We start from the raw sequence: 12989 nt of genomic DNA on the forward strand, positions 1-12989 counted from the left end.
TTTTTATTTGGAAACAGGGTCTCCTAAGCCAGCGCGCGTGGCTGGCTTCGAACCTGCGCGATCCTCCTGCCTCTGCCTCCCAAGCGCGGGGATTACAAGCGTGCGCCACCACGCCCGGCGATAAAGAGTAGTTTTAGATAACCATTAGTTGGTGTAAAAGTTATGTGATTTTACTGGTTGAAGAAAACTTAAGAATACTTGTATGTCAGGTTCTGTTCATCACTAAGATGCATATGTTTAAAATAACATTTTTATTTTTCATAGACAATGGGATGAACAGTTGGATCCTCGGCTGAATGCAAAACAGAAAGAAGCTGTTCTGGCTATTACCACTCCACTGTCCATCCAGCTGCCACCTGTCCTGATCATCGGACCCTACGGGACAGGCAAAACGTTCACACTGGCTCAGGCAGTCAAGCACATACTGCAGCAGCCAGAGACCAGGTGAGACAGGGATGGATGTGCACTGGGATTCGCAGAGTAGACGCTAGCTCCATTCGTGTTCTAAATGCACAATGGGGGCAGCAAGACGATTTTCATCCAGCTCTTAAAAATTAAAAGGAAAAAACCTAAACCCCAAGGCACTAAAATTTGAATTCTCTTGATACATACTGTTTTTTAAAAATTGTCAGTGTAGATGATGATAGTTTTAAATAGCTATCCTAGCCGGGCATGGTGGTGCATGCTTGTAATCCTGGTACGTGGGAGCCTGAGACCAGAAGGATGGCAGATTCAATGCCATCCTCAGCAATTTAGCGAGGCCCTCAGGAACTTAGTGACACCTTCGTCCCAAATAAAAAATTAAAACAAAAAATAGGGCTGGGGGTGTAACTTAGAGGTAGAATGCGCCTGGGTTCAATCTCTGGCTCTGTAAAAAGAAAAATAAAAAAACCAAAACAAAGAAAAGCCATCATAACTCCAGGTCTGTTAAGGAATTGTGATATAGATTAGAGTCCAAAGAGCTGCATCTAGAAAATGTATTTTTTTATATGACATTTAAAAATAGTTTTAGATAGCTTCCGTTTTAGCTTAGAGTAATGTAATTTCTTAAAGGCAGCACTGATGAGATGTTAGCATGCTGAGTTAAGTTGAGGGCAATGCATACTGTTAGGATGGCCACTGCTTTTTTTTTTGGTATTATACTGCTTGAATAGTTTTGTGTTTTATCATTCCTTTTATTTGCACCATTTATTTCAGCAGGATTCTCATTTGCACCCATTCTAATAGTGCTGCTGATCTCTACATAAAGGATTATTTACATCCATATGTAGAAGCAGGCAATCCCCAGGCAAGACCTCTCAGGTATTTTTTTAAGGCTTATTATGTATCTGTATAATACTTTGTTATTCTTAAGAAAAGGTGTCTGTAAAGATTTTAGTAACTTTGAAAATACCCAAATTTTTAATTGTGCATTGGCATTTTGAGGCTTTGTCTTTTGAAGAAATCATTTAAGGCAAATACAAAAACCTCTGATCATTCGTTTCTTAAACATTAAGTACAGATAAAGACATCCTTTTTTAAGTTTTGTGTATAAAAATGTTGTTACGACCTGAGTAAATTTTGATATGAGAAAGTAATGTGATTAATTTAAGTCAAATTTAATTAAAATTATAGCATATTTAGTATGCCAGAGTAGTCATTTAGTAACAATTCTTTATGGAAATAAAATTTCGATCATCATCATGCTGGTAATTTCATAGAAGCTACACATTAAAGAAGCATAAAACACGGAATGATTTCTGTAGTAAAATGTAATTGACTAGTATTTGCAACTTTCTGCTACACTTAACAAAGTGTCAAATAAAATTTTAAGTTGATGTAGAAATGTCTTTTGATTATTTGTGAGCATGAAGTATACTTAATGATAGGATTGTGGGGGAATAAAAAATCCTTTTCTTCAGAAAACAATAAAGAATCATTAAATGGTTACTTATTATACCATCTGCTTTCATTGTTATATGAATTGTTTAGTTTTGCCATTTTACAAACTAATATGTCATGTCCTGGGTTGTTCAAACTATTAATTATGGTTTACAAATTAATTTCTAACCACAGTTTTGATTCATAATTCACTAACTTTTTATTTCTAATTGAGTCCAGGCATTGAAAAAATGAAATTATTCTATCTGTTTAATAACCACAATCAAAACCATTCGAATGATTTTAGAATCATGTTAAAAAAAGGAGAGAAAAAAAGTGGTATGGCCTGTTAATACAGATTTTTATGCTATATATTTTTAGTAGTCAAAGCAGAAATAATCAAGTGGAATCTTAAAAGATTAAAAAGAAAATATCAAATGTATATAATCATTAGAAATGAAAATGCAATATTTGTTAAGGGATAAATTCATCAATAACTAATTTGCTTTAGAGTCTAATCTTTTGCTTATGAGTGAAAGTTGAACAGGTAGCCTTTTTTGAAAAAGAGTTTTTATTCCAATGGAGATAAATTGTTTTGTTTTTATTGTTGGCAAGTGTGTGTGTTTGTGTGTGTGTGTGTGTGTGTGTGTGTGTGTGTGTGTGTGTGTGTGTGTTGCAGTGGAATTTGCTAGTCCCAGGTATCATTGTGTGCTTGGCTGGGAAATAGTGGGGTAAAGCCCCTCAAATCATGGTTGACGTAGCATAGGTCATTTGATATTTTGGGTGGTAGAGCTGTTAATGAACTTCATGGCCCATCTTTTTTTCTAGGTTATATTTTGCTTTTTCCATATAAAGTTATTTTTTGGAGGCTTCACTCTAACATGTAGTGCATGCAACCATGTAGAATAAAACGTTAAACCCCACTGGAGTATGTGTTTAGCAGGAGTGGCCCAAATGTAGAAATTCGCCTGCCAGGAAAAGGTCTCCCATCTTCATAAGCCTGACGAGTGATTCATTCCAAATGGAAAAATACTTAAATGTATGCAAATGCAGGTTTTTTGTTATTTCATTTAGAAAATGGAATAAAATGAGGAAGAGCCTTCCCCACATATTTTCTTTATGTGTTCCTACAGTTTCATGTTACTTTTTCTCTTTGGGAAAGGTGCTAACTTGCAGATGTATTTCCTAGGAGTATTAATGCACTGACTTCTTAGGATTTATTAGCACCATCTATTATTACATTAACTCAGAATAATTTATAAATTTCCTCATAGACTGCAAATAGAAAGGGTTTGGGGAATGGAGTAGGGAGCATTAGAGTGAGGCGCTGTCCTGGGGGTATGGGCTTCATCTAAGCAGTCAGGAAGCAGGGAGAGAGCACAAGAGGGCGCCAAGTGTCTGCGCGACGCAGAGAAAGAAGGGGCATCCCAGGGGTGCCTTCTCTTGGTGGTGCACATTCTTCCACACACTTACATTATAGTATTTTCAACCCTCCTGACAGGGTGCATATGAGGTAGTATTTTGGAGCTCTTGGATATCTGAAAACGCCTTTTTTATTTTGCTGCTAGATTAAATGGATAGTTTAGGTGGAAGAAGAGTACGATTCTAGTTGACACTGTGTGGTTCATAATCCTGTAGATTTTCCTTATTATTTGTTTACCAATAAATTGAGTATTTAGACAGGTAGGCCAGGATCAGTAATCATTAGGATTTATTTCAGGATTAACTTTGATGTATCTGGAGATGTTTTCATATGAGCCAATGTTTACCTTTTCGCTTCTGAAAAAAATGATATAGAGAATGATGCAGAGATTGCAATCCTAATTCCAGTTTCAAATTATATTATGTAAATTTTTTCACTGTGCCAAATATTAGTTTCCCCCCTCAAATTACATTTAAGCATGGCCTTAAAGGTGAATAATTAATAAACTCAATCCCACTTTGGTTTGAAGAATTAATAAATTTGTATATGAATTTTGGTTAAAAAATGACTACCAATTTCCTACTTAAATTTTTATTTCAGAATTAAAGATTTGTAGTTGACCTCTAATAGCAGTTTTTATGATTTAATATTATAATACCAGTGTATGAAAAAAGTAAAAAAACTAATAATAGTTATATCAGTAAATCCATCACTCTTTTAAAAACATTTCTGTCAAATATCTAGAGGAAGCCGGGCATGGTGGCGCACGCTTGTAATCCCCGTGCTTGGGAGGCTGAGACAGGAGGATCGCACAGGTTTGAAGCCAGCCTCAGCTACTTGGTGAGGCTCTCAGCAACTTAGTGAGACCCTGTTTCCAAATAAAGTATAAAATAGGTCTGGGAGTATAGCCCAGAGGTAGAAAGCCCCTGGGTTCCAACCCCAGTACCCCCCCACACACATATATAGAGGATATAAAAGCAAGAACCATTAATATAACAGTAAGAGGCAAGCGCCTAATGTACAAATGGTTGCTCATTTATTTTTTATTTTGTGGTACTAAGGATGGGATCCAGGGGCCTTCTACCTCCAGGCTATGCCCCCAGACCTACTTTATTTGCAGAGGGCCTCACTAAGTAGCTGAGGCTGTCCGCCTCAGGTCTCAGCCTCCTGAATGCTGGGATTACAAGTGTGAGCCACCACGCCTGGCTTAAATATTTTTTTCAATGAAAAATAAAAAGTAACCTTTAGTATGGTGGTACATGTCTGTAATCCCAGTACTTGGGAGGCTGAGGCCACAGGATTGTAGATTTGAGGCCAGTCTCCACAATTTAATAAAACTCTATTTAAAAAAAGGGGAGGGGAGCTGTGCATGGTGGCATATGCTTGTTATCCCAGCATTTGGGAGGCTGAGACAGGAGGATCTGGGTTCACGGACAGCCTTAGCTTTTGCTCAGTGAGACCCTGTTTTCAAATAAATAGTAAAAAATAGGGCTGGGTATATAGTTCGGAGGTAAAATCCCCCTGGGTTCCATCCCTAGTACCCTAAGAAAAGGGGGGGGGTGCTCGAGATGTGGTTCGTGGCTTAAGCCCCAGTACCAAAATATGTATTTGTCCATGCGATGTCTTGTTACATACAACTCTTCTCGTAATGAATACTTTTAAATGGAGTGGAGTAAACAGCAGAGTTTCTTATTGTTTTGACTACTCATTCATTTCACGATATTACTTTTTTGTGCCTGTGTGATGTACATTGAATATTAGCTGAGTATTTGAAATGCTCATTTTAGTTTTAGCTTTGCTGTGGGTGAAGGAAAGAAGAGGGGTTCTGTTTGTTGATGCCATGTATTGTGCTATATACTTTATGCATGTTATTTCATTTGATTCCTCCAAGTTCCTGAGAGATTGAGTTGTTATATCTGTTTTGGAAATAAGAAATGAGATTTGCAGGGGTCAGAACAGGTCTGCATCCTCTGGGCTTTGGTTTTTGTAATTATCTAAAAGGAATAAGTTGGACGTGGTGGCACACACCTGTAATCCCAGTATTTGGCAGACTGAGGCCGGAGGATCACAAGTTTGAGGCTAGCTTTGGCAACTTGATGAGACCTTGTCTCAAAGTAAGAGATAAAAAGAACAAGCCGGACATGGTGGTACATACTTGTAATCCCAGCATTTGGGAGGCTGAGATGGGAGGATCTTGGTTTGAGGACAGCCTCAGCTACTACTTAGTTGCAACTCATTGAGACCCTGTTTCAAAATAAGGAATAAAAAATAGGGCTGGGAGTGTAGCTTGGAGGTAGAATGCTCTGGGACCCATCCCTAGTACCGTGGGGGAAGTGGGGGAGAACTATGGAGCTCAGTGTCTTGGGTCAGAGGTGTGCACTGCCATGCCTGGCTCTTGCTCCTTCCTAAGGCCCACCTCTGAATTTATGAGCTCTTGCCCTTTTCTTTCTCTGTGGGTTCTCTCTCCTGTATCTATTTTTTCTTGTTAAAGTATTTAAATATACTATGCCTACTTCTTTTTTTGTGTGCGGTACTGGGGATGAAACCCAGGCGCCTTCTACCTCTGGCCACATCCCCAGACCTATTTTTATTTGGAAAATAGGATCTTACTAATTGCTGAGAACTAAGTTGTTGAGGCTGGCTTTGAACCTGTAAATCATCCTGTCTCAGCCTCCCAAGTACTGAGATTATAAGCATATACTACCACGCCCGGCTGTGTCTACTATTTTAAAGAAAACAAAGCAGACATCTGCTGTGACCTTAAACACCTTCCTTTAGGCTAACTTCTTTAAACAGCTGCCTGTATTCTCTGACTTAGCTCTCTCTTTCTTTTTCTCTGGAGCCCAAGTTAGTCAGGTTTCCACCTTTACTTTTACCCTGAACCCATTCTTTTGTGGTCACCAGTGGTTTATTTGTTGCTACACAGTGTGGTGATCCTCATTTCATCGTCTCTTAGCGGGAGTTGACACAGTACTCCTAGCTATTTCTTTCCTGAAGCACTGTCTCCATTTAATTGCCAATACTCCACACTCTCCTGATTTCTCCTCTAGTTCAACAACTGCTTCTTCTCGGTTGCTTTACCGTATCCCTCTTCTTCCCTCAGCTTCTCAATGTGTAGTGGTCCATCGGTCATTCTTCTTTCTCTAGTTTCTTTTTTATCTACTTTTATTCTCCACGTAACCTCATCTAGTCTGAACGTTACCCCAGTCTCATGTTATCCCAGTACTCTATCATTGGACCCAAGCATTTTTCTGAACTCCAAACATGTATCTTAAGTATAGGGTAGCTTTACTTGGATGTCTACTGCATATGTCTTAATACTGAACTCCCCAAATCCCACTCCAAATCTGTTTTTTTCACCACCTTTGTAAACACTACTACCATTCATCCACTTTCAAAAGCATGGAATTATTCTTTCTCTAGAATTTTACCTCTGGTTAATCAATAAATTCTGTTGGCCTTACTTTTAAAATATCTAGTGAATCTGACCATTTTCTCATTTCCATTGTTACCTTCCTATCCCAGCCGCCATCTTCTCTTGTCCAGACTTCGCAGTGACCTCCTTGCAGGCCTCCCCACTTCTCTCCCTGCGCTCACCTCAGTCACACAGAGGTGTGTTGGCATCAGCTTGTACTGGCTTGTGAGAACTGTCATGCGCATGTCTTCCCATGTTCACATTCAATGACATCATGCTGGTAGCTTGAAATTGGCCATAGCAATAGTTTTTATGCCACAGAAATCAGGAAACTCTAGCAACCAGCCCCTGCTCCAAGCTGGTGGTTAAACATTTACTGGCATACCACTATCCAACCCTCTGTCTAAGTTTACTTTGCCCAGAGAGTAGTCCTCTAACATGAGTTGTGTCATGTGACTGCCCTCAGAGTAAATTCAAAGCTGTTATGATGATGCCAAGCCCTGTGTGATCTGCTTTTGTACTGTAGCATAGTCGGTATCCAACTGATGGTGGGTGGATGGATGGATGAGTCTTTTCTATAGTATCTTATCAATTTGTAGCATTAGGCCTATTAATATTGTTCTTTTGCAGTTAATGGAAGAGATGCATGTTCTTAAGATTTACACTCTTTCTGATCATTCAGAATTTAAATCTGTTTTTTAATTTTCAGTACCTCAGACAGAGGTCTATTTAGATACAGGTCCAGGAAATTATCTAAAGTAAAATGTAAATAACTCTTGAGTTTCTGTGATGAGTATGCAATTTCATATTTTTATTAGCATGAGTAATTAAAATATGAGTTCAGTGTATTTTTGTAAGTATATTTTTAAAAGTTTCAGAATGGAATGGCTTTAAACTTAATTAAAAAACTGTGATGCTTGTAAAACTTATGCTTGTCATTTCTCTTGTAAGATTAATCTTAACCTTTAAAAATTGTTAGATATTTATTTTGTGGTAGTACCTATATTCTATTTAAATATATATATATATATTTTTAGTGGGAAGTCACAGTGGACATAGTGGTAGTTTATGTTAAATTCTAATCCAGTAGAGTGCTAATGATTATGAGCTTTATTTGTTAATTTTTATATATTTTAGTTTTAAAATAACAGTGTTAAGATTTTAATGTCTGATACTGTTAAGTTATTGGTAAATGTAAATCAGAAGTATTATTTTCTTTTGTAGGGTATATTTTCGAAATCGCTGGGTAAAGACTGTCCACCCAGTTGTGCATCAATACTGTTTGATCTCAAGCGCACATTCCACCTTTCAGATGCCACAGAAAGATGATATTCTTAAACATCGAGTGGTGGTGGTGACTTTGAATACTTCCCAGTACCTCTGTCAGTTGGACCTTGAACCTGGTATGCATGACGAATTCAGACTCCGCCACATTGTTTTACAGGGTTAGGGCTTGTGCATTCAGATTAGACCAGGATGTGGCAGCCCCCTGAGTGCACTTAGTTACCTGTTTCCTCCCTATGGATGCTTTTGTGCAACAACACCTGAGTCGAGTAGTTACAGCAGAGATTAGCCCACAAAACCTAAATATACACCTGTGGCCCTGGGCTGAAAAAAAATGACCCAAGCTGCAGTGGAGACATCTCATGACTGCTCTTCTATTTGTTTTTTAGTTGGTGAGGGGGTATCTATTTATTAATGATCATGTGAGGGATTCAGATTTGGGCAGCGTTAATTTTTCTTTTTATAGCTTACTCAAGTTTTATCTTAAGTTGCTATTATAGTGTGGAGACATTAATCATAATGGGATTTTTATGACATAGTATTATTTATGTACTGACACTATGTAAAATCAGTCTGAGTACAAATATAAGATGACAGGTTGTTCTGATAAATATGGTAGAGCCTAACCACCAAAATGTATCACAGAGCTGGGCTTGATGGCTCCCAGCACTTAGAAGGCTGAGACAAGAGGATTGTAGGTGAGAGGGCAGCTATAGCAAGACTCTCTTTCAAAAGAAGAAATAAAATAGGGTTGAGAGTGTAGCCTGCAGACAGAATGCCTTGGGCTCAATTCTCAGTACCACCAATTACCCTAAAGCCAAAAAAAAAAAAAAAAAAAAAGTAGTATCACTTTAAGGTAGGATGCTCATTTATTACTGCTGTATTATAATTGTTGACATTGTTCAAAAATTTTTGCCTTCTTTTGGAATTGCTTTCAGAGCCGGTGATAAATTCTTTTGAACATTTTAGTCCCTGGAAGGAAGAGACTGTTCTCTTCACCTTGTATTTCTGGCAGCGGGCCCAGGGTATAGACACCTGGAGGCCCGAGATAAACTTCTATTTATCTTAAGTAAAGGAATGGTGGCCAACCTTTTTCAAAATTTCTGTTGAGGGTAGATTTTATTTTTAGAGAAGCTTCAAGATCTTTATGAGACATGTCTGATGAATAAGGTAAGTGATTAAACTGGGCAATCCTGTTAGGGGTAAAATGTACAAAAAGACCTGCTTTTCACATAATGAGACTTATTTTCTTGTGCATGCAGCTCATAGCTTTCTGGTGAGGGCAGTTATAAAGGCAGAGTTTCAAAACTGTTTTGCACATTTTTGAGCATCATTGGAGTGAGTTACTTTTTTTCCCAAGTGACTTATTTGATTGGAAAACACTTATTTGAAATGTAAATTTTGGTATTTTTAAAAAAACAATCAGTCTCATTAACTCTGTGATTATAATTTACATATCTGCCATGTAGATTAAGAATTTAAACCTCATAAACAGTATAGTTTTGTGAGAAGGAGTAAGGAATAGCTTTGGAGGTAGGGTATAAAATTATCCCTAACACGCTGTGCGTGGTGGCTCACTCTTGTAAACCCAGCATTCGGGAGGCTAAGACTAGAGGATCACAGTTCGCGGACAGCCTCAGGTACTTAGGCCCTCTGCAATTTAGTGAGACCCTGTTTCAAAATAAAGAATAAAACATAGGGCAGAAAGTGTAGGTCGGAGGTCAAATGCCCCTGGGTTCCACCCCCAGACCCGCAAAAAAAAAAAAAAATAATCCTTACTGGAAGTAAACTAGGTCCTTAGTTCTGGATGTAGTTTACACTTTATCTTACTTAATTCTCATATCAACCATATCAATGGTTGTTTTATAGATAAGAAAATTGAGAAGCAAGTGAAATCAGCTTGCTTAATTCATGTGAATTTGTCTAGCTTAAGCAGTAGTCAAATGTTTTCTTGATTTCTCTAGTTCCTGATGGAAGCATCACCCTATTATGTTGTTATCTAATGAAAATAGGTTTTCACTAGTTTCTGTTTATCTAGTTTGATCTCATACTTAGCCATTTTTGTTAATCTTTTAGAATAAAAGCACAACTTCCCCTCAACAGGAAGAAACTGGCACGTGTCTGTATCATGCTTCAGCCACTGTTGATAAACAGACCACAGTTATTGATGCTTGTGCTGTCACTCGGGGCCGTTGGTCTGAATGGATGATGATAATGGTTATTGCTGTCTGCCAGTAAGATTTAGGAAGTTCCCAACCTAAAAACAGGCTGCTTTTAAGCAGATTATTTGTAAGTCTTGATATTCATAGGAATAGGGATGGAAATAGAGACTAGGTTTCTGAGCTGACTTAGAGGAGACTGGCTAGTCCATTATGCCACTGGCCTTTGAAGTCATCCCTTTCCATTCTGTTGAGAAACTGTGTCCTTTGTTAACACTAGTAAAAAGAGAGAGCGAGCCTCCTTCCTACCCTACTGAGTTGGCAGTGTGGCGGGTCAATGTGTTCCTTCATTGAGTCACCAAGGAGGTTTTTGTCTTTTTTCCCTCCTTCCTGCACACACGGAACTGTGCCCTAGCTTGAGTGACAGCAGCAACCAAGATGTGGGATGCCTCCTACAGTAGGCACTTTATCTGGGGAGCATTTGGTAAAGCACGTTTTTGACATTTGTTATCAGTCACTGTTTTTGCAGAGTAGTGATTTGTTTTTAAACCAGGTTGGAGTCTTAGACTAAAAATCATGTTTGTACAGTCATGTACCACATATTGATGTTTCTGTAAGTCAGGGGCTGCTTATGTGATGGTGGTCCCCTAAGGTTCTAACGGAGTTGAAAAAATCCCCATGGCCTAGTGTGTCACAGCCACTGTGAAGTTGTAGCACAACACGTTTCTCAGGTGATGTTGGTGATACTGGTGGAACAAACCTACTGTGCTGCCAGCTGTGTAAAACGCACAGCACATCCAATTATGCATGATGCTCAGTGATAATAGTAGACAGCTGTGCTCCTGGTTTATGTATTTACTACACTACACTTTCTTTTTTTTCTTCTTAAGATGGGGTTCTGCTATGTTGAACAGGCTGGCCATGAACTGCTGGGCTCAAGTGATCCTCTTGCCTCGGCTCCTGAGTAGCCGGGACTGCAGGGGCACATTACTGCACCCAGCATCTTATTTTTACTTTATCATGTACTCCTACTTATACAGAAATATTTACTGTGAAACAGCATGCTGTGTTGCAGCCTCCCACACCTCATGTTTACTGGGCCTCTCTAGGGCATCTCTTCTTGTTTGATTTAATCTCCTTTTTTTTTTTTTGGTGGTACTGGGGGTGGAACCCTGGGGCTTTTCTACCCTGGGGCTTTTCTACCTCCAGGCTATACTCCCAGACCTATTTTATACTTTATTTGGAAACAGGGTCTCTCTAAGTTGCTGAGGTTGGCTTCAAACCTGTGGGATCCTGCTGTCTCAGCCTCCCAAGCTCAGGGATTACAAGCGTGCACCACCACGCCCGGTCTAATGTTCTATTGTTTTGTTCATCATGGTCCTAGGGGCAATAGGCTACACTGTGTGTGTGTGTGTGTGTGTGTGTGTGTGTGTGTGTGTGTATGTATGTGTCTGTGTGTGTGTACACCATACATATAACATATAGTCTAAATGTAGAGCAGATTATAACATCTAGATTTATGGAAATATACTCTGATTTTCCAACAATGAAAAATCACTTAGTGCCACATTGTTTGAAACATATATGCCTGTTATGAGATGCATGGCCATACCGGAAAATAAATCCAAATGATGAAATTAGTGAATTTGCTGATAAGATATACTTTGGTTTAAGTCTCAGGTTTTCTTTTATGTTAGATTTGTGTCTGATTTTCTTTATTTTAATATCTGTAACATGGATGATTAGGATAAAGTTGCTTATGAATTACCATTATTTTATTTTTGGTGGTTTGCCAAATAGGTAACAAAAGGGCTTTATAGCTATCAGTGGTTTTGTTGCCCTTTTTTTTGCCCCAAAACCATTGCCTTATACTTTTAGAATACTTTGTATACATAAAGATTTTTATTTTTTATTTTTATTTTTTTGGTGGTACTGGGGTTCCTGGAAACCCTTCTACTTCTGTGCTACACTCCCAGACCTATTTTATACTTTTTTTTGGGAAACAGGGTCTCTTAAGCCAGCACGCTGGCTTCGAACGTGCGTGATCCTCCTGTCTCTGCCTCCCAAGCGCGGGGATTACAAGTGTGAGCCACCACGTCAGGCTCTCTATATAAAGATTTAACAGTCTTTTGAGCTAGCAGTACTAGACCCAGAGGTTACATACCTATTATTGAGTTAAACAGTTATTCTTAACTTTTTTTGTGTGTGTGGTACTGGGGATGGAACCCAGGGGCTTTTCTATCTCTGGGCTATATACTCCCAGACCTATTTTATATTTTATTTGGAAACAGGGTCTCACTAAGTCGCTGAGAGCCTCACTAAGTAGCTGAGGATGGCTTTGAACCTGGGCTATCCTCGTGTCTCAGCCTCCCAAGCGTGGGGATTACAAGCATGCGCCACCACGGCTGGCTGTTTAACTTATTTTTTAATTGATGATTTAACTTGATAGTTGTCTAAGTTGAGGATAGGTCTTAAAATAATTAGCTTAACAAACCAAACTTTTCTTCACAGAAGACAGCTACGTCTGTCTCTATTGCTGCTGTGATAGACTTTGCTTGTGTCTGTGCTATACTTTCTAGGTTTCTTTACACACATCCTATTAGATGAAGCTGCTCAGGCCATGGAGTGTGAAACCATTATGCCTCTAGCATTAGCAACTAAAAACACTCGGATTGTTTTGGCTGGTGACCACATGCAGGTAAGTGCTCTCTTAGTCATCATGTGGAACAGTAATTTTAATTAAATTTTGGTGTTTCATATTGTTTTCTAAAACATCCTGTGAAATCATGTTATGTATTATACTTTAAGTACTTTAAGTATTTTTCTGCTAATGATAAAAATACTGACA

The 12989-nt window shown here is 38.6% G+C and overlaps 1 protein-coding gene across 2 annotated transcripts in view; it reads left to right on the forward strand.

Moving 5' to 3' along the window:
- The window catches only part of HELZ (helicase with zinc finger), a gene marked incomplete at both ends in the record, with an annotated part of 133403 nt that overhangs the window by 56580 nt on the left and 63834 nt on the right, over window positions 1-12989 (forward strand). Inside the window, 4 exons of one of the 2 annotated variants that reach the window (XM_080712452.1) lie at window positions 265-444; window positions 1198-1302; window positions 7923-8101; window positions 12721-12839. In XM_080712452.1, coding sequence (XP_080568578.1) covers window positions 265-444; window positions 1198-1302; window positions 7923-8101; window positions 12721-12839 — 583 coding nt within the window. The remainder of the gene's footprint in view (window positions 1-264; window positions 445-1197; window positions 1303-7922; window positions 8102-12720; window positions 12840-12989) is intronic. The other variant, XM_080712453.1, reaches the window with a different exon arrangement.

Source organism: Muscardinus avellanarius (genome assembly GCF_963383645.1).
Source record: "Muscardinus avellanarius genome assembly, chromosome: 16".
NCBI lineage: Eukaryota > Metazoa > Chordata > Mammalia > Rodentia > Gliridae > Muscardinus > Muscardinus avellanarius.